Genomic DNA, 25,391 nt, shown 5'->3' on the forward strand with positions numbered 1-25,391 from the left:
TTGGTCAGTGTGCCTGCCCCTACCCTGAATCCGGATTGAGACCAAGGTATCAATTTTGTGTCATCAGACCATTTTTTGAGCTGTTCCTGCAGACAGGTAGCGTATAGCTCAGCATCAACATCTGTTAAAGCAATGAGTCTGTAGTTGCTGGGCAGTGACTGATTTCCACCTTTAAAGATTGGTTGAAGAATACTTCCCCTCCATGTTTCTGGGATTTTATTTGTCAGGAACAGCTCCTTAAAAAGTGGTGTAAGATAAACTGCCCTGTAAGCAGGATCTTCCTTAAATAGAGCATTTTGTATACCACTTGGGCCTCCTGCACCCTCTATTTTTAATTTCTTTATGATTTTAGTTTTGTAAGTTCAGGAATATTTTTGCTTTGATGTTTATACGTGATGATTTTTTCTTGAGTTTCTGTGATTATCGGTGCTGCTGTTGACAGGCTCCTTCTCTTTTTGGTTACATTATCACAACTTTCTGTATTTTGTTTGTACTCCGGTTCTTTCTACATTTCTTGCAAATGGGCTGCACACATATCTGCGTTGATACCTACAGTATGATGTCTGGATTTATCATGTGTCAGCAAGTTTATAACTTGCCAAAATTCTTTCCCGTTAGGTTGTTTACTTGCCACTAGCATTTTATTCCAATAAGCTCATGATGTTTTATTTTTGCTTTACGACAGCTCTTCTGATATTGAGCTCTTAATTTCTTTAGCATACGTTTGTCTGGTATTACTACATGTATTAACTGCTTTGCAACTATTCTAATTTCTCACAGAATTTGGTGTTTTTGCCTTTCCAGATTCATACTGTACCAGGGTTGATGTCTGTTTGGCAAAACATTCTTCCTGTGTGAGATGTGTAACTCTTGCTTTCTTTTATGTGAGAATTTTCCCACAGTTGCTAGAGTGAGAGATGCTGAGCATTAAAATCTTGAAAGTGTGAAAGATTTCAGATTTAAAGGTAGGAAAGACTAGTTTGTAACCCATGAGGTGATAGTGACAATGGACTTTGACCTATTTTTGTCAGGTGTGAGTACAAAGAACAAAATCACAAGGTATGGACTTAAATGTCTAGAGCTTAACAATACTCATATGATTGCGCTAATTCCTGAAGAATGGAAAGCAAGTTTTATAACCAACCTCATTTAATTCAATTCTATATTGACAGATATTGACGAGTGTGCTGATACAAATTCCACCATCTGTCCGACAAATTCTGTCTGCAATAATACCATTGGCTCCTACAAATGTGACTGCTTTGTGGGCTATAATGGAACCAACTGCACAGGTGAGATAACCAGCAAGAAGATCATTATTTAATTTATTTGATTTCACTGTTGAAGATGGAGGTAAAATAATGTCCTTTGTGCTTTGAAGGGCATCACCTGCATTGTGGTGAGTGGATCCTTCCTAAAGAATTGTTGAAATAATTCAGCTGTATTTCTTGGATATAGTAATGCAAATAACACTAATCAAGAAGCTGCAAAATATTTCTCAAATATTTCTAAAAGAAGTGAAATTCTGAATAAATGTGTTGCTGATATGGAAAGTACATATGATACTCCTGTTTATAATCTAATCAAATTTTTTGATATTTGTGAGAAAATGCCCCTTTTTGCTTGCTCAGAGTTATTATTATTTTTTTTGCTAAACTTTATTGTGGGTTTTTGTATTTTGCACACTAAGCCGTTGCTAGTAAGTAACATGTAAAGTTTGATTCATAACTGCTTGGCATATTTATGAGCAGTACAATGTTAAGAAAATAAAGAATACCTTCAACATGGCCACCAAATTAGCCTATTCACATCATTATAAAAGATCTGAAACTCAGCAAATCAAACCACACAGATCACACTCAAGTCACACAATTCAGCTTTCTATCGCACATTGTGTGAGAAGGGAGTACCTCTTTAGATCGGCTCATTCAGTCTGATAGGTGTCTAGTTCTCAGGTGTATATCCAAAATTTAGAAAATATTCAATATTTTTTTAAGCTACAGGCATTATTAGTCCATGTGGAACTTGTGGAAATAAAGGCTTCACTCTGAGGACCCACTCAAGTTATGCATTTATTGCCTTCACCCACTGCATAAGGCAAAGGACTGTGAGAATTTGTAAAACTTTTCACCAAAAACTCTGAAAGACTGAGAAGCCAGACTATAGTTATTGCTCCAACATTCAAAAATTGAAATTCTTCAGTCCTCAGAAGAAAGGGAGAAGCTCTACCTAATCTCTGAAGTAATCTAAAAAGGGGGGCACTCGCACTCTCAGCATATTTCAAAATCTGCAGGAGAACCACCTAAAAAGCTTTAAAAAAATCCATCCATGAGAGAAGAGGGGCCTTCCTCAGACTACAGTGCTCTGGCTGGGAAAGTTCTGTTCGAAATGCATCACAGAACATTAGCTGCTCCATCCCGGCCTGGAAAGAAGCTGGATTTGGAGACATCAAAATACGCTTTATCTTTTCCAGTGATGATAACTTCATCTCTCACAATTGACTGTACCACTATCGTAGAGAAAGAAGCCTTCAGTGTCAACAACAGCCCACCTGTTCACAACAATGGCATATTTGAGTAGGATACTGTCGAGGAGAAACTCTCAACGACAACACTGACAAAACGACAGTCAACAAAAGCTACTGTACCTTCTATTACAGTTTCCAGAGCCATGACTACTACTGCACTAAACATTACCACACAATTGACAGTGACACCTCCGTCAATGAGAACTGAAATAACCTCTATGCTAAGGAACATATAAATATCTATGATTTCTATCAGAGGCATCACAATGACCCTCATGCCAAAACAGACCTCCTCAAGTAAGGTTTCACCCGATCCACAACACCTCTTTCACACAGAGGGCTGATGAGGAAGTACCTTTTGGAAAGGCTTACAATTCTGCTCAATTAATGGCAAAATACCAGGAGGAGGAAGATGATGATCACGGAAACACTGAATTTCTTTCAGACCAAATAGGCACATATCGGTCTTTTGTACATCATCAAGAAGATGACGTTCACTAAGATGGATCGTAATATATTTAGATACTTCTGATTACACATTTCTAGCCCCATGAGAGGAGATGATGCAAGTGCCCTTGGCTTAGTTAAAGACTTTCTCCTTATGCTGTCAGACTACCATCAGTGTTTTCCTTAAAAGCAGCTTTCAAAATCTACATCACCGATAGGTTTCAGACCAAAGAGAAGGCCAAGAACACCACATACACCATCACACTTTCCGCTTCCCAGTAAACCAAAGAATCTATCAATGCACCATTCACTACTGGAACCACAGCCTACTACTCTGTGGGCACCAGCTACAGCTGATGACCAAGAGAACGGAAAGCTAGCAAGTGCTCCTTAAAATTCAGGCCCTGATGGGAAGATTATGTGGCCACCACACCAGATTACACCATTTCTGCAAGGGTGAAATCTCCACCAGATAACATCAGGGGGTCCACAATTTAATAGAAAGAGTGTCAAGAAGATCTGGCTTACCAATAACAGCACATTGTAAAGATTGTTTCTTTTATGAGTTTTACGAACCTGCTGGAAAGATTATTAAAAAATTGCAATAATCCATCACATGTCGGCAGAAGACCTAAAAATTGTGATGACAGTGGACACTGTTGTGACAATGATTCCATGCAAAGACGGAAAATATAAAGGCACCAGGAACCACTCCTGTGTAGCTTATTGGCCATACCTGAGCTGACTCTCCTGTCATGAAGGTTGCCCAAAGGCGATCTAGAAACCCAACCTCACCCCATCTGCCATGCAGGACAGAGAGGGCAAAAGGCTATACAATATTGGCAAATGATTTTCTGCTACAGCAGCCACAACTATCAGAGCATCAAATGCAGTTGCAATACTCACTAGATATGAACATCAGACATGGTATGACATAGTACCATCTTTGGAGCATTTGCCAGATGATAACAAAATCTGAGGAAAATGTCATTCTTCAGAAAGGAGAAAGAATATCTTAAGCAATTATTGATGCGGCTGTGGACATAACATCAACTGACTTCATACAGCTAGCTGCAGTAGCTGTATTTCATAGGCAAGGTTGGCTGCGAGCCACATCTTTTAAGCCTGAAGTGCAAAGCAGAAAATAGGATACACCATACGACGGTGAGTCATTATTTTTGCCGCCATATAGATGAGGCTCTGCATTCTATTAAATCGGGAACAGCAAGATCCACTGGCGTGCTTCAGCAAAGATGCACCCAGTCCTTTCAAGGTGAACAAGGAAAAAATATATACACATACACAGCTATCAACCCTACTGATACCAGTAGTGCACTATCCCTTAATACCAGTATCAATCCTATCAACAGTAATATCGGGTTCCACAATCTATCTCCAACCATAGAAAAGCCCCTTTCATGAAAGCTGGAAACATGGCTAAGAGCAATGAAAGTTGAAGGAAATATTGACAACTTGGCCGCAGTACTTCACAGGATTCCTGTAAGTGGAAAGATCTCCTTTCATTAGAACAATGGGGTCGACATTGCTTCAAACCATTTGCTGTCGAACCATATAAAAACAGTCACACATTAGAGTTTGTAGAAAAACTTCCAACTGCAGCACCACAGAATATGAACAATTTTTGTCAAGATATGCTGCAGAAGGAAATCAAGATCTAGTTGGGAAAGGGGAGCAATAGAAGTTATTACAAAGTCATAAAAGAACTCTGGCTTTTATTGCCATTTTTTTTGTTCAAAAGGAACAAGCCTGGAGAGTGGAGGGCAATTGTTGATCTTTGAAGCCTGAACAAGTATCTAAGAAAACTAAAGTTCTGCATGGTGATGTTGCAGGAAGTTTGGACCTATAGGATTCACACTTTCATATTCCCATTCACCCTCCTCCTCATCAAAGATACCGGAGTTTCCTGCGGCTGATTACTACAATCAATTCAAAGTCCTCCCTTCAGTCTCAAATCTACCCCACAAACTTTTACGAAATGCATGGTACCAGCAGCTGCTTACCTTAGGAGACAGGGTTGTCAACTATTCTATTATTTAGCCAATCAACTAATATTTAGACAATCGTCTAATCAAGGCAAAGTATTAAGTGTAGGTACAGAGTACAGAACAAACTGTCTACTGCTCTTCAGGAATCTAGGACTAACATTAAACAAGTAGAAATCTTTATTACACCCTCAAAGGAGCATTTAATTTCTCAGATATATTCTAGATGAATATAACATGTTACAACGACTTGCACTAGGGGGCGCCCTGAACTTAGGAATAGTATTAATTACTATTCCTACTCCAGTTTGCGCAACAGTAGGGAAGGTGTTGGAATTTATTTCCAATACCAGAGCACCCCTAGTGCAAGTCATTGTAACGGCTTGCGATTTAATGCATCGCGTACTAACAACGAGGTCTAAACTTCGAGCAATCCCACTGCAGCATCCTGATAATAAATCCCCTCAGAGCTATCATAACTCAGATTTTCCTCAGCACATCATTTGATGAGAGTCTCCCTGAGCTCTGCTCATTCTACTTCAGAAGAAGTACTATATTTCAATGTAATTGTCTTAAATCTGACTGAACGCCATGTCAGAAACATCTAACAAAAGCATTTTCAGGCCTTGCGGCATTTGTGGAAAGATAAGATTGCATTCAGAAGAACCTCGCCAGGACTGTATCTACTAAATACACCATTCTTACAAGGTAAATTACTGCAAAAACAATTGCATCTTTTCATCAAAACCTTAAACGACATAGAAGACAGATAATGAGTTTGGCTTCAAAAACGTATAGCCAAGGAACCCACAGCCTTTGGAGATAACATTAAAGGTACCTCAGAATCTTCCAGAAAACCTTATAAAAGAGACTGATCAGAGGGTCTTCCACCCCAACATCAAACCGAACAAGAACCTCCCAAAGAAGTATCAAAAAGAGCCACCACAGGCTGTCTGAAGAGCAAAGTCCCTCATTTCTTAAAAGCGCTTTAAAGACGGCATTTCTTCTAAGTATATGCCAAAATCTGAACCTTCAACTCTATCAGGTAAGGTATCCCTCACATTTAGAAAATGATCGTCAGCACTGCCAATTGAATTGTCACCGACAAAAAACGTTGAGAGCAGATAAATCAATGACCAAAGTCTCGTAGATGAAAATAGTGTTGCTCATATCAACTGCATTAGCGATCATAACAACAACAACGTCGAACTTACTGCTAAGATAATTGTCACCTCACCGTTGATCTCCCTCCAGTCAGCTATTACTTCAACTTCACCGGTGACAAACACATTGTTGATGAAAACTTCGATGAGATTAAAAAACAACCTTGTATCTAAAAAATCTTTACCAATACCCTCAATGCCAGAACATACATCATTCAATAAGGTGTCACCTCTTCCTCTAAGCGACGACTCAGATGATGATTGTCCTTTTGGACCAGCCTATAGTCTGATGGACGTCCATGCGAAATACCAACAAAAGTATGATGAATATGTGGATGGTGAGTATTTTTCTACGCAACTCGACAACAGAGAAGCACACAAGGACAGTTCTATTTAATACTTTGAGGATTATGACCCATATGAATAGTACATTCAATATGAGGAAGAGGTAATACAGGTTTCAAGAGCTTTGGCAAAAGACCTAAGATTTATGTTGGCAGTTTACTACAATAAGATTCCCAGCGCCTTCAAACCCTGCATCATAAACACAATCTTTCATCAATCTGCAATCTCCGGCTGTTCGACCTCGTACTTCTCATAGCACTCCATATTTTGAAAGACCAAAACCACAAACACTACAGTCAAAGGTTTGTACACTAGGACACTGCTGGCCTGTCCCCGTGTATGTGGTCTGTCCCCTAAAACATTATGAAATTGGCTAACTTGTTTGCCAGATTTGACTTCCCAGTAAGGCCATACTATATGGTGCATGAAATCCACCAATGGCATAGAAAAGTTAAATGTCACCTGTGGACTGCAGAACATGCTGTGCCATCCACTAGGCTGACAATGAAAGCAGGACTTCAAGCCTACCTTTGTAGCTAAACTCCTTCATCTTTTAAACCTGTAAGTGAACCTTTCAAAATAACCATTTTGAACAGAAATCTTGGAAGGTGGCTCACATCGGCCAGGAGAGTTAGGGAGAATAAGGCCCTGACCATACAAGAACCTTTTCTACAGTTTAAAGAGGATCGAATAGTCCTTCGAACTAATCCAAAGTTTATACCTAAAGTGCAGTCAGACTTTCACTTGAATGAGCCTCTTATGCTACAGAGGTTCTTTCCTCAACAGACTACTGCAGTGGAGAGGACTCTCCATTTGCTGGATATCCAGCATTGTTTGAAATTTTATCTACAAAGAACAAAAGTTTTTCGCAAATCGTCACAGCTCTTTGTATCCTTCAGTGCACCCAGAAAGGGTTTTCCTCTTTCCAAAAGAGGAATTGCTCGATAGATCTCAAGTGCAATTCAACATTACCATCAAGTAGCAGGGAAGCCTTTGGGAGCACGGGTTTGTGCTCATTTGACGAGAGCAGTATCTACATCCACTACGTTGTTTGCTGGAGTACCTATCCAGGGCCGCTACCTAGAAGAGTACACACACCTTCACCAGGCATTACTGCCTGGATGCAGCCGCTGACAATGATGTGGCAGTGGGACAGGCGGTGCTGACAAACCTTTTCCAGTGATGGTGAGCTCCCTCTTTTATCCCTCCTTCCTTTATACTGTTACAATGTGCACATTTTATTATAAATGCATTTCTCATTGTGTGGAGATTTATAATATAGTGGTTCCCAAAAGAACTGTTAATTCTCCGTGATGTTTACAATTAAAGAGGTTAAGCATGTAATATTTAACGATTAGGAGTTCCATGGTATTATCAAGTAAATCTATTCCTCCCTACTAATGGACAATTTAAAGCACACTCCCGCATATGTTCAGGTTGATGCAGAATAAAATGTGCTACATACTGCTAGCTACTCTGATCCAAGTATGTGAATCTATGAAATTTACAAAACTGGAGTAAGAAAACAAGTTACTTACCTGTAACTGTAGTTCTCCAGTATTGAAAACTTTCAGAGATTCACAGACCTAGGGCTCGTGCTTACAGACTACTATAAACAATTTCCAGTACCTTAAATTGACCCTCTTATTCGACCTCCAAAACATCAAGTTTCACCTTGGCCAAGACCTCAAATGAAAACTTCAACTCCATTCACCCTCATGCGTTCTCATCAATGTCCTTACCACCACATTCTTCTTTGGTAACCCACTCTAATCTGTAAATTTAGGTGCGAGACCTACTGTCGCGACCTGACCCTGTGCACAGCTCTAAATGAGTTCTATTTCCTTCTGTTCTGAATTTGAACATAAATCAACTTGTTGTGAAGCAATTCTGTTCTTGATTTTTTTCTCTGATTATTTATATTTTTCAAATGTTTTTTAGAATAGTTTTTATATTGAATTGTTCAACACGTGTAACTTTTGTCACAATTCAGAATTATACATTCATTTTTAAGATTATGACTTCAAAATTTCAACGTTATGTTTCATTTAACATCAACTCATAATACATATTGTGTATTATAGATCCATCGAAGGGTACAGTGTTGTTGTGATGGCCCGATGCATTTCGGGACCTTGAGTCCCTTCTTCAGCGGCCACTGTAAATAAAGACATTCGATATTTTATATTAAAATATATACATTAATTTCTTTAAGGTTTTCTATGCATTTCAAGTTACGGTTCGGATAATACAACATTCTGATGTTTCAAATTATTACATTTCTTTATAGCGTTTATAGAGTAGAGAAAAGTTGTAAGGGAAGCATTGAAGTGCAAAATTATTTAAAAGAGTGAAAAAGTGAAAGTTCCTTGTCTCAAAGAAAACCGGTGAGAAGCTAGTTTCATGCAACTGAGTCATAACGTTCCGTTTCGAGTGCTTAGCCCGGAGAGATTATTACGAGTGAGATACTTCGAGCGAGCGGGTTCAGTGATTAGATCCTGTGTTGTAGTTGTAGGTACTATGTAATCTCATGCATGGTTGCGGGATGACTAACTGACCTGTACTGTGTTAGGCGACACCGACAACGCTGTATTCGAGGGTGTGATTGACACGTAATCTATAAAAAACGACTGACACGACGTTAAAGGTGCTAGGTGTTGGCGTTAATAGGATGTGCATAAAATCACCACCCAAGTGAATCTAATCTGCCAATTACAGTTGACACTTATACAGATGATGACCAAGATGACAATCTAATGCAGCCAGTTTCCTCTCATTCCACTGGCCCAGAATGATACGAGCATACAACTCCAGTTCCAGAAGCACCTGACAATATCCCAGCTTGTTTCCTTGGTCTCCCCGTGCAAATTTAGAAGTGACGCAAGGAGTCCAACATCTCTGCCCCCACCCAACAGAGAAGGAATAAGGCTTGACAACATCAGCAAATGTTTTTCAGCTATGGGAGCCACACCAATCAGGGCAACTTAGACACTTGTAAGATATAACCACCAGATGTCATCAGACATTGGGCCTTTCCTTGAATTACTACCTGACGATAGAAAAGCAATCTTGTCAGAAGTAGAAAAAATGTCCTCAGCAATAATAGATGCAACAATGGATATTGCTTCAACAGGATGGCAACAATTGGCTGGTGATGCAGTACTACGTAGGAAAGGCTGGCTCAGTTGTACCTCGTTTGACCTCAGGTACAGGGTAAAGTAAAAGAGATGGCTTATGATGGGGAATCGCTATTTGATCAGCAAGTTGATGAAACACTTCCGTATAGGGACACAGCACAATCCTGCAACAAAGACTACCACAACCCTTTCATGGAGACTGAGAAAAGGGCCAATTTTCGGTTAGAGAAGGATATAAAGCTTACAGATTCCAACTGTATAAATCAATTCAACAGCCTTGCAATATAGACTGGCACTACCAGAATCTTACCATAAGCAGACTTCTCAAAGAAAATATACAAATCAATCTCAAGGCAATGAACATTCAAGAAGACAGTCACATTAAGGAAGCAATGGTTATGACGAATCCTAGGATACATAAAGGAGATAGAATCTCAATTTTTTACAGGTGATGTGCAGATATAACATTCGACCGCTGGGAATTAGATCTTATATACTTTGGCCGCATGGTAGAATTCATTCAAAAACCACCAACAATACCACCACCCATAGGCCCCCACCAACATCTTCCTCTGTTACAAAGGAAGATAACCATACTGTGGTAAAAAGGTGCAATAGACATGATGTATATTTTCATATACAGATTCATCCAAATCATCACACTTACCTTTGATTCGAAGTGGCTGGTCACCATTATCAGGTCAAGATGTTAGTGTTTGGACTGAAGTTAGCCCCAAGAATATTCAAAAAGTAAATGGGTCTGGTAACAGCTCATTTAAGAAATCAAGGCCATCACATGTTATGCATACCTAGATGACTAGTTAGTTAAAGAAAATTCATACAATCCTACAAAGAATTCGACAAGAGAGAGACTGCTGGTGGTTCTTCAATGAATTAAGGTTACTTTAAACTGAAGGAAATCTTGCTTAACACTCTCAAAAGAAATAAACTTTCTAGGAGCAATTTTAGATGTAGTGCAACACAAGCATATCCATTCAAATAAAGAGTAGACCGTCTAACTATGATGACCATGTCTTTAAAAAAAGAAAAAACAAGTCACCATGAGAACCTTGAAATCCCTTTTAGGGAAGATGTTCTCCTGCATCCGTTTGATCTCCCACGTCTGCCTTTGCATGAGGCCTTTTCAAGAGGAAATTGACAAGCAGTGGCTTCAACTTGAGGAATCATTCAATGATTTCAAAGAAGTGACAAGGCGAGTGAAGCAGGCTTTACCATTTAGCTTTTACTCTACATGAAAATACCAAAATGGCATTGTCCCTTCTAAAAGAAAATGCTCAGTTCATTATGATTGCAGACACCTTCTTAAAAGGCTGGGTGCCACACTTGCAGGCACTAGCATGCCGTGGGACATGGTCTCCCAAAGAGATGCAACTGCATATCTATATGCTAAATATACTAGAGTTGGTGTCCATATCACTGGGCCTAAGACCCTTTCTTCCAAGGTATTGCTCCAAACATTTAATATTACAGGAATGCTTTATATAAACAAGAGGTAACACATTCCCTACAGCTATCCGCCAAGCACAGAAAACTGTATCCAACTAAAAGGAGAACATCTAACAGGAACAACCACCTGCTGTATCTCAGCAGAGCTCCTTGAGTGTGTCTCGAGTTAGAGTTGCAACAGCAACTAGTCAACAAAATGTATCTCACACCGGGGAAAAACCTGTCTAGACCTGTTTGCAACTAACCGGAACTGCACTTTCCTGATACGACGCAGGAAAACACAACTTTCCTGGCTCTGAGGAAATGCCTTTTCAATCAATTGATCAGGAGTGTATGCATATGCCTGTCTACCTCTTCAGTTTATTCTGAGACTCCTGACAAAGATGAAGAGAGTCTCGTTCTAATGGCTCCTATGTGACCCAGACAGCATTGCTTCACATGACTACTTCTCCTTTCAGAACAAACCAGAATTCCACTGAAACCATCACATAACCTATTAACACGATGCATTGGCCAAATACTTCTTCTGGATCTGAACTCTTGAGATTGACGCCTTAGCTCCTAAATTCAATGAATTCCACCTTCTAGATTTACCAGAAGATTGCAGGATGGTATCTAATGCTAGCGCTCCACCAATAAATAAAACTTATGGAACCTAATGCGAACAATTCTGTTCATCATGATGCACTGATCATAGTTTACACCTAGTATCATCTTTACCACGCCAAATATTTCCATATTGATTGCATCTGACTTAGCCAGGTCTGAGTCACAAATCGTTCAAAGTCCGTCTAGTGGCCATCTCTCATGACAGAAAACCCTCAGTTGACCATCGCTAATAGAATATTTAAAGAATATCTTAACAGCCTTTTTAGACTTGTTCCAATAATAAGAACTCAGTTAGTTTAGTGGCATTTGAATGTAGTTTTAGCCCAACTAAGGAAGACCCTTTTTGAACCAGTTCACAAAGCAGTACTAAAATTCCTTTCTTGGAAAGTGGCACTGTTATTATCCATTATATCTGCCTGAAAAGTTGTAGAAACCAGGCGTTTACAATCAAAGTGCCTTTTCTCCAATTTAAGAAAGATAAAGTGAATCTTTGAAAGAATCATTGTTTTATACCTAAGGTGTTCAAACAACAGGAGAGGGGCCCCCTTAACCAAAGGGAAAGGGCACGAAATTGACAACCAGTCAAAACTGAACAATTTCCATTTGGATATGTATAAATAAAGAATAAGCATCTCCTCGCACAATCATTCATCCAACATTCAACCAATATCACCAAGAGATTTAAATACATAACCAAATGTATAATGTTTCTTTTAAAGGATTGAAGGTTTCATAAAACACACTTAGTGTAACAATAAATATGTGCAAAACAGGTTTATCCATACAATTATATGATGTATATGCAAATTCAAATCCACACCCAAATTGTACAGTTCAAAAATCACAATCTAAAAAGACATTAAAATTAATTTTAACACAAAAGAGAGAGTCATAAACATTCATTTTTGTCATTAAAACCCACAAATCGAGCAAAAAATCATTGATTAAACCACTACTATGGAGAAAGATCTCTTATTGCAACCAATGTTGAGTCGATTTAGTATAGATATTTCTGCGATGTGTTTCGGTGGGATTTACTGATCCAAATCACCTTCTTCAGGAAAAGAATTGAGTTCTCCCCCGACTTGAAATCAATCATAAAATTTTTTTTTTTAAACAAAACAAAAGCCATATTCAGACTCAATAAAGTCTCTACATTCTAAAACAAAAGATAGGTATACATTTGGTATTGCTTCATACATATGAATAAAAATACATTTTTAAAGATCTTGGTGGTATGAGAATTGCACTTACATGACTCATCAATACTTATCAGAGTACAACTTTTTACATAAGCTTATACTTTGTGTAACAAGACATGATGAAATTGGTGATATACAGACTCATGATCACCCATACAGCTTTCACTTTCACACTGCAAACATACTCCTATCCATTATTTTCCATCTTGCCATACTAAGTAAAGAAAGGGCAATGAACCCACAAATAATATAGGGGAAGTGCCTAGCAAGTATGTCTCCTTGTTAGGTAACTCCTTGATTTCATATGCCTCACACAAGGTTTTCCAATTATCCCATCAGATTATAGATTCTATTGTTGGACTAGGGGAAGGCAAAATATAAAAATAATGTATAATCATAAACTACATGACATACTAATCATATCCCTTTCTCCGACTAATTAAAAAAATGGGATCCAAATACCTGATTATCTTATATTTGATCCTTTTTTGTGTTGTATGTGGGAGTAAACAATCTCCACTGCTTATAGATTTCAAGCAGCGATTACATCAGTCAGCTACTAGGGGGCCCCAATGGTGCCTGCAATGTCAAGGAATGATATTCATTGATGTAAGAAATACATCTAAATTTATTATCTAGCAATTATGCCTACTTTAAATAAACAAATAATACTATGATTCCTACAAGTAGCTACAATTCCACTGCCTGTGCTCTAAAACAGTGAATACAATGTGGGATCAAGTAAAGGGCTTCCACGATATCTTAGTTCCATAGCCTCATCACCGTAACTAATGGCTGTTTAGACTATCACCTAACAGTAGACTAACTCTGTGCATGTTATACATAGGGACCAAGGTAACAAGGCTCCCGCAAGACCCTCTATCCAAAACCTCGCACTCATGAAATGCAGGTAGCAAAGCTAATTCACTGCAAATATTCCCCCACTCATTGACAAAAAACTGCCTCTGATCCCAAGCGCATCCACTTTCCATTTCATGTTCGATAAGCGAATCACAAGAAATCCTGGGTCTTTCTGCATCCGAAATAATTACGTCATGTCGGGTTCATTAGGGAGGTCAAGGAGCAACCACAGTTAATGATGCTGCCATTTTGGAATTAGTTTACACTATAATAGTGTACCTCGATCACTAATAGCGTGCTTCACTCACACCATCTAATTAGCCCCCTTTTAAAAAAAAAAAAATTATATTTCCCATATCGGGGATTTTATATATACCTTAATATGGACTAAGAGGCCATTTTAGCCGAAACAAATCCCATACTTTGAATAACATCCCTTTCACCCATGATTGGGAAACAAGCAGAATAAGGCTAATAGTTCCGGTATATTAAAACATCTGACCCAGAACGGAAGCCCAGGGAAAAACCTAAACCCATATTGATATATTCAAAACCCACAGTGTGGTTGGCAGTAGCATTCTCTAAATAAAACCTGATGTGGGAAAAATAAAGAATGTAAAAAATATAAAATTGGAACCAAAAAGAACCCATAAGATTCCACGAGTGTTTGCTCAGTGGGTAAAAATCCTAGCGAGATTGCTCTATATAAAAAAAGGTAATTTTAAGACCAGATAATTAACACCAGCTCTCAGAAAGGGAGTGTGTGTTACTCTCACGAGGTCTACTTCTCACACTACTCTCCCACTCTTCCCTCAGATTAAGTCCATTACTTATTGTATTCAATATAGAAATGTACCATTGCTCCCTAGCTTTCCTTTTTTGCTCCAGGCTTCCTCCTCTCTTGCCAATGGTGACCTTCTCCAAAAATAAGCCACTCAAAATCTGATTCTTTCTTGCTACAATTTAGGAAATGTGAGACTAAAGGGTCAGTGGGTTTCTTCATTCTAATTGCAGACTTGTGCTCCTGCAATCTAACTTTTAATTCTCTGCCAGTTTCGCCCATGTAACACAAGTAGCAGGGGCATCTCAGCAAATAGATTACATTTTTACTACGACAGTTGTTAAGTGTGTGTGCCACTATTAGTCTTCCATTATGTGTTGTTTCATTAGCAACTAAATACTGTGCACAGATACTACAGTTACCACACTTTGTATTGTCTTTGGCCACACTGTTATCCAAGGTCCTCTGCCTGTTTCCTGATTCATCTCTAAGAGTGTGTAACAATTGGTTTCACAGATTTGTATTTCTCTTGAACACAAAGAGGGGTCTCTCTAATGTAATCTCCTCATCATCATTAAGAATGTTTCAATATCTATTGATCCTATTTTTTATCCTATTGCTAATGCCATAAAACTGGCTCACAAAAACTATTTTGGTCATCTCCTTTTTCCTCTTAGTACTGTTGAACATAGCATCTCTATCATAAAACCTGGCACGCTTCAAGGAATGTGACACTAGTTTTCTGGGATATCCTCTATCCATGAGCTTAGATTTTAAAACTTCAGCATGCCTGTAGAAATCCTGCAAATCAGAACAGTTCCTCCGGAGATGGAGGAACTGACTGAATGGAATATTCTCTTTTTTGGGATTTAGTGTGGAAACTGGATTTGGGGAGCAAAGTATTTTTATCCATCAGTTTAGTGTATAACTCTACCTCCAGTTTTCCTTCTTTATCCTTCATAGATATATCTAAAAAAACAACTTTTTCTTTATTGAATTGTGAAGTAAACCTCAAATTACTATCTCCTAGATTCAACCAGATTCAAAGGGGCATATTACCAAGCAATAGCGATAATTATCGCTATTGCTTGGTTAGAGACAAAAATTTACCGCAGAGCTGCGGCGATTTTTATCGCAGATAAACCTTGGTATTACCAAAGTTTATTGCAAATGCGATAAAAATCGGCCGCAATGCATGAATATCGCTGAAAAGTCAGCGATATTCAGGCATTATCGAGCTAATGCTCTTAGCCATGTTATCCACCTCCCATTGGATAACATGGCTAAGAACTGCTCAGGGCAGGTGTTAGCTTTTGGAGATATTCGCGCTTAGCGCGAATATCTCCAAAAGTTGGTAATAGGAGATAGCGATGTTAGCGACTGTTTCCAGTCGCTAACATCTTGGCACGCCCACTTTGCATGTCATTAGTGATAAATATCACTGACATGCAAAGTGAGGCCCAAGATGGTCGCTATCTCCTACTAGCTGTCGCTAACTGGTGTTAGCGACAGCTAGGTAATAGGGAGATAATTTTATCTCCGCTTTCTTGGCTTTTAAAGCCAAAAAAGCGGAGATAAACCCCCTTGATAATATGCCCCAAAATTCTTCTAACAATGTCATGGATCCCGCCCAGATGAAGAAGATATCGCCGATAAAACAATACCACTCTAGCATGCTCTCAAACAATAGGGACATTGCATTATATGTTATGTTTTCTCTCAAATTCGTCTACATATAAGCAGGCCAGACTGGGAGCACAGGTGGCCATCATGGTATTCTCCTTCTTCTGGCGAAATAGCTGGTCTTTAAAAAAATATATATTATTTCTCAGGACTATGGTAGTGCTTTTAACAGTGAACTTCTTGTTTACTCTCTCAATTTCTGTATTTTCTAAAATCTCTCTTATCACTTCAACCGTGGATTTTTGCAGGATATTTGTATATAAAGACTCATTGTACAGTGTATCCAGACATTGAGTATTTTTATTGAAGGATTTTCCAAGAGAGTAATAATGTGCTTGTAGAATCCTTCACATATGATTTTAACTTGCTAACAAGAAGTTTCAAGAAAAAGTCAATATATTTGCTCAGAAGTTCCAGCAAGGAGCCCAGACAGCTGACAATGGGTCGTAAAGGTGGATCTTTGCTGTCTTTATGGATTTCAGCTAATACATAAACAGCCGGAATTTTAGGTTGTTGGTTGTTCGACATTTTTTATTCCACTTCACATATGCAATTTTGATCTTTAGCTTCCGTTAAAAGTTCACAACATTTTTTAGCTAAGCTTGATAACTCTTTCACCTGAACTTCTCCTAGAGTTCCACAACTTCTAGACTTTTATAGTGTCATAATCCTTGGTGTCAAAAACCACCACCACTTATCAGCAGGATTTATGGTAATCATGAGGTCTTCCTTTAAGGAGCTGATAGCTTTTTTTTAACTCTTAGATAAGTTATGGGAATGTGGATATGCTTCAGTAAGGATTCCCTGAATCCCTACCTCCACTACTCTTTCAAAAAACTGAGGGGCATATTACCAAGGGCTTGTATCGCCGCTTTCTCGGCGAATTGTGGCGAGAAAGCGGCGATACAGCTAGAGCCCTATTACCAAGGGCACTTTAAAGCCTGGCCCGAGCCCACTTTGCATGTCAGCGAGAAACATCGCTAATGACATGCAAAGTGGGCGTTCCCACGTCCAACCACATGTAAAATGCGGTTGGAGGTGGGAACACCCTATTACCAAGGCAGGCGTTGGGAAACAAAAACCTGCGATAAAAAGGTCTCCCAACGCCTGCTCGGACCAGGCGTTAGGCATTGTTAACATGGGGGAGCTGAATCCACCCCCCCATATTAACAAGGCCCACATTAGCACATGAAAACAACGTTTGTTTTCATGCGCTAATGTGCCATATCGCCGACTATCGCCAGATTTCAGATCGCCTTCCTGATGCGCATTGATAATTCCGCGCTAATTAGGCGATGAAATACGGTGATAGCGGGCGATTTACATTTGTTTATGTATTTAAATATCTTGGTGATAATGGTTGAATATAGGAAGAATGATTGTGTGAGGTGATACCTATTCTTTATTTATACATATCCAAAGGGAAATTGTTTAGTTTTGAATAGTTATACCTAAGGTGCCCAAATATTTCCATTTGACTAACAAATAATATTAAACATGTATTTCCGACAGTAGTAAATTGACTAACTGCAAAAATCTGATCAGATCAACCTCTGTGTTGAATTGGTACTCTGCTTTCATTCATCTTATTGGCCAGATTGCATGTCAAATAATGTGTTGAATGGACTACATATGACAGTGTACATGTTATTGCTGTGTTTGGAAACTGCTGAGTTCAAATTCACTACTGGGCATTCCCAACTTGATGATGGGGCTTATTAAAGCATGGTAATCTGTGAAAGATACCAAAGCTGAAGAACTATAGTTACTGGTAAGTACATTTTCTGGTTCATTAATACCATTGTGCCGGTTCAAATTACATTCATAGACTATTTAAAGGTCTGCCTCTTTTTTTGCAGATATTGACGAATGCGCTTCCAGCTCTACCACGTGCCCTATAACTTCTGAGTGCATCAACAACATGGGCTCTTTTACATGCCAGTGTAAGGATGGTTATGACGGAGAGGAATGTAAAGATATAGACGAATGTGCAACTAATCAAGACAACTGTCACACTTATGCCTACTGCAACAACACAGATGGGTCCTTCTCCTGCAGATGCTGGCCTGGATTCACCGGAAATGGGACTGACTGCCAAGGTGAGTCCTTAAAATGGTTTTATGTTAAGAGTAAGTGAATTTGTTGCTACCACAAGCCGTGAGTTTGGATGTGCTCTACCAATGGCTGAGTTTGAAAGAACATAATTTTGCTAATTAAATCAAATCAAAAGTATGTATATTGAGAAACAAATCTGTTGAAAACATCCATATTGTTATGCACACATCATAATATAAAATAGCATATCCATAAAAAAAACATATTGATATTATTTTCTATCTATCAAAAAATAAAGCAATCCAACATCAATATCGCAATAAAAAAAATAATACCATAAAAAAACAAGCCACTCTTTGTAACAACTACCACAAAATCCAACATTCCCCTCCTGATATGGAAGTCATTATGTAACAACTCATGGTTATTACATTTGGCCCACCTCTTATTAAGTGTTACTAAAAAACTCTAAATGGTGCTAAAATCTAAATATATATTCATTGGTGGTTTGTAGTCTTACCTCTCTACTTGAAGACAGTTACTATTTACACTGTGTGTTTTGTTGGTTTACTCTGCTCAAGTGAGCTTCATGTGTATCTAAGTTTCACCCTCACAAATACTAGTTTCAGCCAATATTTCCTGTAACCTTAATACAAAGGGCACAGGAACAAAAGACACTCAAAACATTATATCTGCTCAATATGAACATTTAGTAGAGACAACATTCCTATGTCTCCATTAGACAATTAACCCCACGCCAGCGAAAATCCCAAACCAGAAATTCCCTTTTAGTTTGAGGTAGGTGAACTGATGAATCAAGTAAAAATCTTTCTCTACCTGGATATGGCTGGTACCATCAACTATGCCTAACTACTATCCTTTAATTCACCTCCTCTCAGGCCAGTCTGATTATTATTCCTTGAACATTGTAGCTACTGGTTTGGTTCTAGTGTTCGGTTTGGCTCAAATACCACTATGTTCCTTTGCTATTAAGATTTCCATGAATGCTTAAATTGTGTGAAGAACTCCTTTGAGGGAGTCCTACAACCTTGTTTAAACAATGCCCGAAGTAACTTAGCTGTGGCCTGGGCAATAGCCTTATCCAACAGAGGGTTGGCCTGAGCGCCATCTATGGACGGACTCCTGCAACACCTAGTTCTAAACATAACAAAATTACTGAAGTACTCAGTGTAATTTCCTTAACCCCTTGGCTGCGGGGCCGATTCCCCCGCTGTGGTTGGGGGAGGGTGGGGCGCGGACAGCACCCCGGTGCTCATGACGAGCTCTGATCGCCATGAGCCACGTTTCTCGTGTGCCACGCCCGTTCGTTAGAACGCCCAGTACAGCAGGGGAATTAGCCCCGCACCTGAGCGTTATAACGGTCATGACGAGCTCAGCTCGTCATGAGCACACGAGAACCGTGGCTCATGACGAGCTCAGCTCGTCATGAGCGTGGGAGGGGTTAAACCATCTACAGATCTCCATTAGTATATTGCCAATTGATCTGAGTTGACCCACATTTCCTCTCCATGCGCTGATGTTGACAGCACCCCAATTTTTTGCATTTTATTAGTTGGGGGTCACAAGGCCCCCCTCTTAGTTTCCAACTGAGAAATTGTGGATCACTGCCTCCACAGCCATGTGTTGTTATGGATCTATCACTGCGGACTGCACAGGCCCCTACTCTTAAACAAATGTGCAAATAATCAAAGCAAAATACTTCCTCTACGTGGTTAGCCTCATAATCCATCTGCATGCTTATCTTCTTCATTTCTTTTATTACCATACTTTTAGGTTAGATAGCCAGGGGAGCAAAGTATTAATGAGCTTGTCTTACCCATTGACAATCCTGCACACAACCCTGTCAATCCCAGCATGTCCAAAACCCTGGCAACCTTGGTCATGCTTTGCCTACCATTTATAAAGCACCGATAACCATGGTTTGTCGATGAACATAAAATCAGAGCTGTTGTGCTATGTTTAAGGGCTTCATGACCATCTGTCCACCGTCTTGCTGGTACGAATTTGCGTCCCATCCTCAGCACCAGTGAAGAGAAGATGATTCCTTTTGTAAAGAGTGTATTCTATTACAGAATATAGGGGCATATTATCAAGAGTGACGTTAAAATTATCGCTGCTTTATCAGCAGGACACTGCCGCTAAAATGGCGATAATGGGCTTCATAATATGCCCTAGAGAATTCCCATAGAAGCCCAGGTTAGATGTCTAACCAGGGTTTCCATTGGAATTCTATAGAGCATATTATCAAGCCCATTATCGCCGCTTGAGCGGCAGTTTTCTGGCGATAATTTTATCGCCTGGTCTTGATAATATGGCCCATAGGTTGGAGAGGATCCTTAGCCTGCCAACAACTAAACAATAACCAGAGTCAGCACACTTCAACATTGTCAAAGGACAGCAGCATTGATGTCCCTTAAATTATTCCAATGCCTAAACAAAAGGAATCGTCACTTTACAGACCAGTCACTCTAATGGCCAATTCACCACTGATAATTTATTATTCCAACATGTATTGACTTGGTTGCTGAGTATCTCACTTTGCAACATTAAATTATAGCTTTGTCTAAAAGTTGTTTTTATTTTTCAAGCACTTGAGCACATCTCTTCAGTTTTCTACTTTTTGTCATAGAGAAATGCTAGTCAGTGCTTTCATTTCGGTATTTATATGTTATAGGAATAGCATTGACATTGCCCTCCCACAATATGAAGCACAGGCAGCAGTGAGGGGGGGGGCTGGTGTTACATTGATTTGGAAACCTCAATGGGTCAGCCTACTTCAGCAACTGGTTACCTTCACTTTAGTAACTGCATTTCTCTCACAATGAGCACATTTGCACACAAAGACGATTCCCTTCAGTGCCAGTTATTTTCTTTTTACTTTATAATTGCATTAGTGTTGCCTTTGAGTTTAGAGGCTGAGATGAAAGCACTGCTCTTCATACCAGATGTGAGGAAAGGCCACATTCCATGCCTAATCAGTTCCTGTCTCCTGCCAAAGCTATTTAAAAAAAAATGTGCACAGCCTGATTATCTGACGGTATTTCATGGCATACCAAATCTGCAGTCGTTTGAAACTGTTATGTATAAAGTTATCCTCTACATGTGAATTCATAAACAAACAATTCTTCAGAACACATTTATTCTGGATTCAATTTCACGAATGGTTCTATATTAAACATTGCCCAGGAAGAAAACCTACTTTTATCATGTTTAATTTGCTGCACTTGTAAAACTTTTTCGCCCAGGAAGAAACCGACGTTTATCATGTTTAATTTGCTGCACAAAAGGTTTATTTTATATCCTTCTTCCCTTCCTCTTTCTGTTCTTGTGTATTGCTTTCTTTCTCTATTGCTTTATGTCTCCCTTGTCTTCTTTCCTCTTCTTTTTTCGTTCATACTTTTCTTCTTTCTTTCAATCCTTCACTTCTTTCTTGTCTTTTTATTGCTATCCTTCCTTTTTTCTTGCTTTCTTTCCTACTTTCATTTCTCCTTCATTTCAGTCTCTCTACCCTTCTTTATTTCTCTCCTTTCTTTCCATTGTGCTGTCTTACTTTCCTGCTTTTTACTTTCTGCCCTTTTGTTAGTTCTTTATTTTAATGTTTTTCTTTCCTTTGTCAATTTTTTCTTTTCTCCTTTCTTTCTTTCTTTCTTTCTTTCTTTCTTTCTTTCTTTCTTTCTTTCTTTCTTTCTTTCTTTCTTTCTTTTCTCTTTCTTTCCTTCCTTCTTACATTCTGTCTTGCTATCCATTTTTAGGTCTCGCCTTTACCATTCCGAAGGAATGGGAAATGGCGAGAATTCAAGTGCTCGAACTGATTGTGAAACCACCGCTTTTTTTCGTGGCGTTTTCTTCGAGTGCACGTGGCCACAGGCACGTGCTTTTGGCCCATACACTTTCATGGCCATCTGTTCCTCAATGTCCCTCCCACCCTTCGTTTGATCTTGCCGCGAGTTCAGGCTAATGGCCCTCTCCCCTCCCCCAGCACAGAGCGCGCATCGCGGCCGCACAGCACATCAAAGGGCTTCTCCCAGCGTGTGCTGTGCGGCTTCTCCTCCCCTAATTATGTGGCCGGCCGTACTTGTATTTCCCGGCCGCTTCCCGGCCACTCTTGTCTTTAATTAGCAGCAGCAGCATTTCTCCTGCGCCAGGCCACATCAAAGGCTCTGTGCCACTTTCACCCACACAGCAACACTTACAGACACGCAACGCCACTCACACCCACGCAAGCCCACTATCATCCACGCAACACCACACTCACCCACGCAACGCCACTCACCCAAGCAACACCACTCACACACGCAACGCAACTCATCCACGCAACCCCACTCATCCACGCAACCCCACTCATCCACGCAACGCCACTCACCCAAGCAACACCACTCACACACGCAACACAACTCACCCACGCAATGCCACTCACACACGCAACGCCACTCACACACGCAACACAACTCACACACGCAACGCCACTCATCCACGCAACGCCACTCATCCACGCAACGCCACTCACACACGCAACGCCACTCACACACGCAACGCCACTCACACACGCAACGCCACTCACCCACGCAACGCCACTCACCCACGCAACACCACTCACCCACGCAACGCCACTCACCCACGCAACGCCACTCACCCACGCAACGCCACTCACACACGCAACGCCACTCACACACGCAACGCCACTCACCCACGCAACGCCACTCACCCACGCAACGCCACTCACACACGCAACGCCACTCACACACGCAACGCCACTCGCACACGCAACGCCACTCACAAACGCAACGCCACTCACACACGCAACGCCACTCACACACGCAACGCCACTCACACACGCAACGCCACTCACACACACAACGCCACTCACACATGCAACGCCACTCACACACGTTACGCCACTCACACACGCAACGCCACTCACACACGCAACGCCAATCACACACGCAACGCCACTCACACACGCAACGCCACTCACACACTGGGGGTGCAGATTGGGGGTGCAGATTGGGGGTGCAGATTCAGAGAACTCAGCAGCACCACCACCATTGCAATGCAATAGGTCTCGTTTTAACGCAAATTTCAGCTATAGGCCTTGTAAATGACAAAGTCTTTTATTTATGTTCCAAAAACCAGAACGCAAAAATAAAGGGCATTATCATTTACAATGCTAATAGTTCAGACTCGCGTTATTGCGAGACCTATTGCATTTCCAATGCTTGTTGCTCTTTCTGTCGTGCCTTCTTTCTTTTCTTCTTTTTAAAAGACAAGAGTCAGGCAGCCAGTGGCAGAGCGATTGGCATCTTTTAGGTCTGTGATAGCCAAGACCTTTGAATTTTACTAAAATGATGTGTATGACATAGTTACTCATAGGGGTTTTCAGCTACACTTCATCCATTTGTCTGTGGTCATAATAGTCCCATTATTCTCCAACTCACTCCAGCATGCATGAAGTGGAAGTGCGTGACACCACTTTAGCCATTGCCTGACTTCACAATGAGTTACTGACTGCTCTCCTTTTTACAAGGAGCACATCCACACATACAGTACTTCCCTTTGGTGTGGTGGAGTAGTATGGTAATGTGTGCTTTTTTTTTAAACTCAAATTCATTTTTGTCTTTAGTTTTTTTTTGTTATTTTTTACATTGACAAACGCCTGGCAGCTTCCCAAACATTTAATATTTGACCAATAAACTGTACAATAAATTTGCACTGGACCGTATATTATTCCGTTTTTTTCCTGTCATAATTTTTATACTGTTGTTGTCATGTATAGTTTAGGAGCATTCTGATCTCTGACACTAGTGTGATTGAAGGGTGTTTGAATTAGAAAGTTATCATTAGCACTTTTTCTCCAAGAGGTCCTTTCTTTTGTTGCTTCCCAAACATTACAAAACAAGAATTGCCAAACTGCTGGCAGACAACTGCAGACCTATTGGCTTTGCCAATGCCTGTTTCATAGAAAAATGCCAGTCATTTCGGTATTTCTATTTTATGGTGATAGCCTTTACACAGACGGGTGTTACATTGACTTAGAGACCACAGTCAGGCCAGTCTACTTGGCACCAGAGGGCACTCTAAGAATCCTGCAGTTAAATTACTGATTCAAAAGACACATTTCAATTGTTTTTCCTGAAGTTGCCAGATTTGCTCCTCACAGACGGCAGCTCCAGTTGAAAATAATCACATTACACTAAACTTTGAAACAATTTCAGAAGCTGCATTTTTAGCAATGTGCTGGTAAAAGGGACACTCTTCTCCCAACAGTCTGCCAGACAAGACCATTGGGTAAATCTGTATTTTCCATATGAGTTGCATCCACACAGAGAGATACATTGCTGTGTAGGGTTCCCTAGGGAACCACATGCTACAATAAGATATCTGTCCTGCTCTTCCCGCCAGAGTCAGGCAGTGCTTTAGGAAACAGGGCTCTCTGATTGGCTTCTGACTGCCAGGGAGAATGTTTAAACACGCAGACTACTTCCTATTGGCTGAAACTAAAACATAACCAGCCAGACTTTCTGGAACGATACTCTCATTTAGCATTTATGAAAAGCTGCTATTCGGTATAATAATAATAATAATAGTTCTCAGTGTTCTGATTGGCTGTTTAGTATCCAATCAAAATAGGGTAATATTTTGGAGACCAGAGATGAGTGCTATTCTGTGATAGGCCATTGAATCTGTGCTTTCATTTAGATCACCCACAGAACAAATTTTATTTTTGGTGCTAATCGAAATAAAATTCAACCTTTCTTGTTTACTAAAAATCCAGATTCATCAGTGTGCTGCGGTGAAAAAGTGCTTCCACTCGTGTTGACAGATGGCTAATGTTTAAATATTTGTGTATGCTACACACTGCCCAAAACTTTACCACATGCTCACCTACATCATTCTACCAGCTTCCAATCCAAACCCGCTTCTTTCTCGATAAAGCTGTCCCAGTATTCAGTGGCAGTCATCTAACTTGTGAAAGTTGCTTCGACCTCCTGCAAACCTCACACACCTGCACTTGGGCAACTCCTTGAAAATGTGTCATCAACGTGGCAAGATCCTTCCCTGTGGGCGTGCACATAAAAATCAACCAATAGCA

At 40.0% G+C, this 25,391-nt stretch overlaps 1 protein-coding gene across 1 annotated transcript in view; it reads left to right on the plus strand.

Annotated features, from left to right (window-relative positions):
• Window positions 1-25,391, plus strand: part of LOC144792796 (uncharacterized) — an 844,113-nt gene that overhangs the window by 279,294 nt on the left and 539,428 nt on the right. The window contains exons 31-32 of the mRNA XM_078667999.1: window positions 1,173-1,292; window positions 18,085-18,324. Of these exons, the coding sequence (XP_078524125.1) occupies window positions 1,173-1,292; window positions 18,085-18,324 (360 nt within the window). The remainder of the gene's footprint in view (window positions 1-1,172; window positions 1,293-18,084; window positions 18,325-25,391) is intronic.

The sequence above is a fragment of the Lissotriton helveticus genome, chromosome 11, assembly GCF_964261635.1.
Source record: "Lissotriton helveticus chromosome 11, aLisHel1.1, whole genome shotgun sequence".
In the NCBI taxonomy this organism is placed as follows: Eukaryota; Metazoa; Chordata; class Amphibia; order Caudata; family Salamandridae; genus Lissotriton; species Lissotriton helveticus.